Here is a 6,154-nt window from a genome sequence, read left to right as displayed (position 1 = left end):
GGGAGGAACAGCCAACTGCCGGCAACCAGCCGGAACTGCTGGGGCCGGCCCGTATTGAAGAATACGGCCGAATTTACCCGGGCTGGCCAAGAAAGGCGCACCTCCAGCCTTCCCCGCAACCGGGAGAAGCCCCCTCCCTTTTGCAAGGTCGCCCCCTCCCCGCTTTTGGGGTGGGGGAGAATTGAGAGAGAGAGAGAGAGAGACAAACACACACACACACACAAAGAGGAGAGGGAAGCCGGCCGGCCCACCCGTTTCCCCCTTTCCCTGCGTGAGCGTGTGTGGATTTCCCCCCCCCCCGTTTCTTTTTTCTGCCTGCCTCTCTCGCCCACCCGCCCGGTTCCAGCTTCTCACTATCCGAGAATACCCTTCCAGCTGACGTGGGGCATGTTATCAACTATTGCTCCTTTGTGCAAAGTGCTACAATCGCGCGCAGAGGGGTGGGGTTGCAAAGAGGACGATTAGCCCAGGCGGAAAAATGTGTTTGCTGGAAAATGCCCCCTCGGCTTATACGCGAGTCACCATTTTTTCCCAGTTCTTTGTGGCAAAATAGGTCCCTCGGCTTATAGTCGGGTCGACCTATACTCGAGTATATACGGTAAATTTAATTAATAAATAAAGACCATTTCTAAACACTTTCAGCAATATTTATAGATCATGAACATATAAGACTTGAGGAATGGTTAAAAATCATCAAAGAAATTACCCATGTATTTGTGTTAAATCATTGAAAATGTTACCGTCTGATAAGTTAATTTATACTAATAAATTCTTACATAATTGGCTTTAAATGATTAGATGAAGGTAAAGGTTTCCCTGTCCATTCATGTCTGACTCTAGGGCACAGTGCTCATTTCTATTTCTTGCCCAAGGTAGCCAGCATTTTCCATGATCATGTGGTCAGCAGGGCTAAATGCCAAAGGTACACAGAATGCTGTTACATTCCCACTGGATACCTATTTATCTACTCACATTTGCATGCTTTTGAACTGCTAGGTGGACAAGAGCTGGGGCAAGGAATGGAAGCTCACCCCATTGCATGGCACTCAGGTCTAGAACCTGGATCAGCTGACAAGCTCAGCGTCTTTAACCATTGAGCCATCGCACCCCTGTTTTAAATGATTATCTTTTGACAAATAGATGCTATTATAAAGAGATGCAGATCCTTTTCATTTAATGAGCAGAGACCATTCCAGTGAATTGTGGCCAAGCAGCAAGTCTTATTTAGGCTCTTAAGATCTATGAGAAACTATTATGGTACACAAGAAGATTCAGGATGTCAGCAAATAGGAACAATGGGAAGATTCTGAAGCCTTCTGAAGGGCCAAATTAAGGAAGATGAATGGATTGTTGGTGTCAATGGTGCAGGAAGTGGGAGGTTAGGGTATTGCACGGAGAAATGATTTAAAAATTAATTCTCCATTACATAATTTTGTGCAGGCTCTAAACAGCTTTAATGGGCCAAAAGACAGATTGAAAAAATATTTAAAAATAAAGTTGTGATACTATTACTAATCTTCTTCCCTAAGGACATGCATAATACATAAAGGTATAGCCTCTGGACTTCCCCACCCCTCAATCCAATTTGAATCTGATGCCAGTCACTTTAATCATATTTAATTAAGTTAATATTATTTGAAGTACTAATTAATTCAATATCCATTATTAATTTAATTCAATATTTATTATCGAAAGCAGAGGGTTCTTACCATGTACATTTAGTTTTATTTTTTGGGTTGCATTTCCAGCAATATTTGTGGCCACACAGATGTACAAGCCACTGTCTGATACCCACGTCTCTGTGATCTTCATTGAGCCTGAAGAGAGTAAGGTATGTCTGGGGGGGTGGGGGGCGGGGGAAAAACCACAGGAAATACAGATGACTATAAATATTTATAAGAACATGAAAGTCTCTTACAGGAGCATTAATAATAAACGTTGCACATCAAAGAGCATCTGTTCAGTATTACTTTTGTACAGACTGATCTTCCATTTTTCCCTTAATTGTGCTTGCCCTCTGACTTCTTCATTCTGCATAGTTGAGGAATGAAGTAAGAGTCAACAGTCCACAGACTCCCATTTCAAATCCAGTTAGCAACCAAGTTGGAGGCATTTTCTATCCTCTTTTACATTTTTTAAAATGCATCCCTCAAAGATACCAAAACAGTATATGTGCTGAGTTTCTCTGATGGTCTCAATCAAAAACCAAACCAATGCATATTTTATTAAATCTAAAGATGATAAAGGGAAGAACTAGAGCAAAACCTGTATGAACTCATAAAGACAAATGAAGACTACCATGTTACTGTCAATTGCTATTTTTATAATGAAAAGCAGTGTATAATTATTATAAGTCAATAAATGCAGATTATACTTGTTGTGTCCTGAGCCTGCTGAAGCATTCAGCAGGCTCAGAAATGTTGCAAATGTTCCCGGGCAGACCAAAAGTTGCCCAGGACCAGACTGGCTGTCGCCAATCTTGCGCGCATGCGCAAGGCACAAAAATATCCGGAATTCTATTGGCTGACACTGTCCAGGTTTTGGACATTATAAAAGGCCTGCATGTCTTTTGCTGGTTGTGGGTTGTATGAAGAGATCAATAAAGGAAGCTTGCTTATACAATGTGTCTCCGCTTAATGCCTCAACCCTGCAAACACAAAAACACTGTCACTGTGGAGACTTTGAGTTGATGAAGAAAGACCCAGAAAGCTTTCTAGTTTTGTAGTAGGAGGAGGATTGGCAGAGTCTGGGGGAGGAGTCAAAAGAGGAATCAGCTTAGAGTCTTTACATTCTCACAAGTGATCTAAGTCCAACCCCTCTTGAATTTTGTTAACTCTTATCTAGTGCCAAAAGGGAAAGTACATGTCAAAAACTCCCATCTATCCTGCAAGATAGAATAGATTGTGACCCAATTCTTTAATCCGTTAATTCCTTAATCAAATTAATTGCCTATCAGTGACTACCACCATTCATGCTGCCAAACTCAGTCCTCTCTCATTTCCAGGCTGAACTCTTTCTTAAAGGATTCAAGATAAGAAAGGGGGAGAAGTAAGAAATACCAACAGCAGAGGTAATTCTAATCATCCCTTCAGTGACCCAGTTCTTACAATGAATGTGTTGTTTAAAGATTCAACAACAAGACAAGCTGCCAGCAAGACATATGCCTTTATTATGGACTTCTGAGATAAGCCAAAACTCCAGACCTTTTGATGTTGCCTGACAAAGATATTATTTACCATGCAAAACCTAAGTATTTTCAAAGGGTAGTTTATGAAGGAGTATGCAGAGGAAATACTTCCGAAAATAACATTTTTGATAAATGTTTCTGTTGTCATTATTTAGTATTCATCCTGTAATGTGTTGGACTACAAGGATGATGGAAATTACAGTCTAGAGTAGATGGAAACTACAATCTAGCACACCTAGTGAACATCACGTTATGAAAGGATTCCATATGATTGCATAGGATACTGACAATGTACTACACATAGTACATTTCCATTATCCTTTAAATAGGTAGAGACTGAATCAAAGTGTAATATGAATAATCATTTCTTGGCATATATGCATACAGTACGCCACAGTTATCTAGCAGCCTCTATTCATATCAGTGAGACAACTTGTACAGTAATTCAAACAAAGTAAACTAAGAAAGTTACCTGGGAGAAAATGGAGAAATAAGCTGCATTTCTTTAGCCCAAGTGATTATTGGGGGTGGCAAACTTTTCGCTTCACAGGGAAGTGTCACTTCTTCCCCAGCTGTTACTGACATCTCAGTTGGGTTATCTAGTGAACTTCCTTGCTGACTTCCAGGTCTGGAAATTCTTGGTTTTACTAAAACATAACATGCACATTACAATATTATCCAGCTCTTGCAATAATATTTCATTTCAGGTTAGTGGGTTAACTCCAATTGTTCTGCAAGCAAAACAGCTCATGCTTTCCATCCTTCTGTCCCCTCTTCTACTTACACAAGATAAACTTTCCAAAGGGTCAAGGACCCTTTTAACAGAGGGGATATTTGTATACAGTTCCAGTGCAAGATGAGAGGGGATATTTGCCTGAAATCACAGTTCCTATGCCAACAGAACATATGGATACTATTACAAAATACAGTTGGAGTGAGACACAGCACATGGAAAGATAAGATGAAATACTATTTATTGTTCCAAAGTCATCTCAATGAGTCTGATCCCAAACCTAGACTCTAGTCAAAACTTCCTGTTATTTTGGACACTTGCTCTCAGGATGGAGTAAGTATAGGAAGGAGGGAGGGGTGAACCACAGAGTTATCCTACAGAATGGTCTTCTGAAAGGAATCCTGTTTATGCAGGGATAAACTGTAAAATATTTTTATCATAATAAACATTGTAGGGAGAGTTGTAATATTCACTGAAATTCATAGCAGAAAAGTAGGGAGAGAGGCCCAGAGCAGCCAAATCATATCAACTGGTTGAATGAACAGGAGGCAGAGTTACCACACAAAGAGCAATATTCACTTTAAATCTCCAGAACAGTAAAAACTGTTATCATGAAATGCTTCTTGTGACACATTTTAGCTCCAAATTATTACTGATATTGGCAGTTCTGTATAGAGTAGGGATGCCCAATCTTATTAAGTTGAGAGCCATACTTAGCTTTTGACTGGCATACTAAAAGTGATGTTAAAAAGTAGGCAGGCCAGGACCAAACAAAAAATGGGTTATGGTTAGGGTTGTTGGGGCAACAATTAGAAGGAGCTTAACTTACATTTAAATTTAACAATATAATTTGATTACAAAATATAATAAATTCTGCAATGTCTCATGTTAATTGCAGTTTGTTGACAACTTCAACATGGTTCTGGGCACTTTCAAAAGCTACTTGCAGACCTGGAGTTTCAGACTGAGCCTCATACTGCACTCTTAGATTGATTTACACTTTCACTTCTATTTACCATAGACTGTCAGCTGTACTTTCCGTGCGGCATAACCTGCTGCATTGGTTGCAGTGCAGATGTATTCCCCAGACTCCTCACCTCCTGGAGAAACTACATAAAGACTTCCATCAGACCCAGCAGAAAACATTAAACTACTGGGAGGAATCACTTCTCCTTTCTGTAAAAAGACAGGAAAATGAAGATGAACTTGTTGGTGTGGAACATGAAGTAAAAATTGCCAGAGCATATCTTAATAATGCTCAGCTTCTTATCATCCCAGCTTGCTTTGAAGTCATAGTGTCACTGCTTTCTTTTAAAATTTACAGTTTTCTGTTATTATTGGCTCAGTTTACATTAAGAGTTAGCCTCAAATGTTCCTTTGAGATTGTCCTTCCCTCTTTCATTGTTTTAAATCTATAGTTCTAAAAAGTACCTGCTAAACTACATTTAACAATTAGACACACTTAATCCGAAAGATTTTCTACAGTAATTATGATAACTTAAGCAATGAGTATTTCCAGATAATACATAGATCTATTCTGGATAAAAAGCACCTTCTCTTCTCCTTCTTCATAGCCAGTCATATGTGGAGATACTCAGTGGTGGGATTCAGCCAGTTCACACCACTTCGGCAGAACTGGTAGCTAATTTTTTGTTGCCCAGGCCCAGAATGGACTTCCAGAAGTGGCATCCACACAGAGAACCGGTTATTCATATATTTGAATCCCAATACTGGAGATACTGTATGTCTGAAAGCTACTTTAAACACATGACAGCTTGCATCGTTGTCCTAACTAGCAGCCTTAGTGGAGGCAGCAAACTTAATTAGATGGCATTCTTGAATATTATGCCTTCTCAATGTGTTGGTACTACAGTTGAGCCCAAAATTTATGTTGCTAAGTGAGAAATTTGTTAAGTGAGTTTTGCCCCATTGTATGACTTTTCTTGCCACAGTTATTAAGTGAATAATTGCAGTTGTTAAGTTAGCAGCACAGTTGTTAAGTGAATCTGATTTCCGTATTGACTTTGCTTGTCAGAAGGTTACAAAAGGGATCACATGACCCCAAGACACTGCTACTGTCATAAATATGAACCAGTTGTCAAGCATCCGAATGTAAATCACATGATCATGGGGATGCTGCAATGGTCATAAGTGCGAAAAACTATCAAAAGTCACTTCTTTCTGTGCCATTATAACTTCAAACGGTCACTAGATGAACTGTTGTAAGTTGAGGA

At 39.6% G+C, this 6,154-nt stretch overlaps 1 protein-coding gene across 1 annotated transcript in view; it reads right to left on the bottom strand.

Moving 5' to 3' along the window:
* HMCN1 (hemicentin 1) overlaps positions 1 to 6,154 on the bottom strand; it is a 231,135-nt gene that overhangs the window by 122,845 nt on the left and 102,136 nt on the right. Inside the window, exons 21-23 of the mRNA XM_015813311.1 lie at positions 4,937 to 5,096; positions 3,660 to 3,834; positions 1,710 to 1,837 (exon numbers count right to left, since the gene is read on the bottom strand). Of these exons, the coding sequence (XP_015668797.1) occupies positions 1,710 to 1,837; positions 3,660 to 3,834; positions 4,937 to 5,096 (463 nt within the window). The remainder of the gene's footprint in view (positions 1 to 1,709; positions 1,838 to 3,659; positions 3,835 to 4,936; positions 5,097 to 6,154) is intronic.

Source organism: Protobothrops mucrosquamatus, unplaced genomic scaffold (genome assembly GCF_001527695.2).
Source record: "Protobothrops mucrosquamatus isolate PMUCROS unplaced genomic scaffold, P.Mucros_1.0 scaffold151, whole genome shotgun sequence".
In the NCBI taxonomy this organism is placed as follows: Eukaryota; Metazoa; Chordata; class Lepidosauria; order Squamata; family Viperidae; genus Protobothrops; species Protobothrops mucrosquamatus.
The sequence above is the reverse complement of the archived record's forward strand: the minus strand, read 5'-3'. Positions and strand labels throughout refer to the sequence as shown.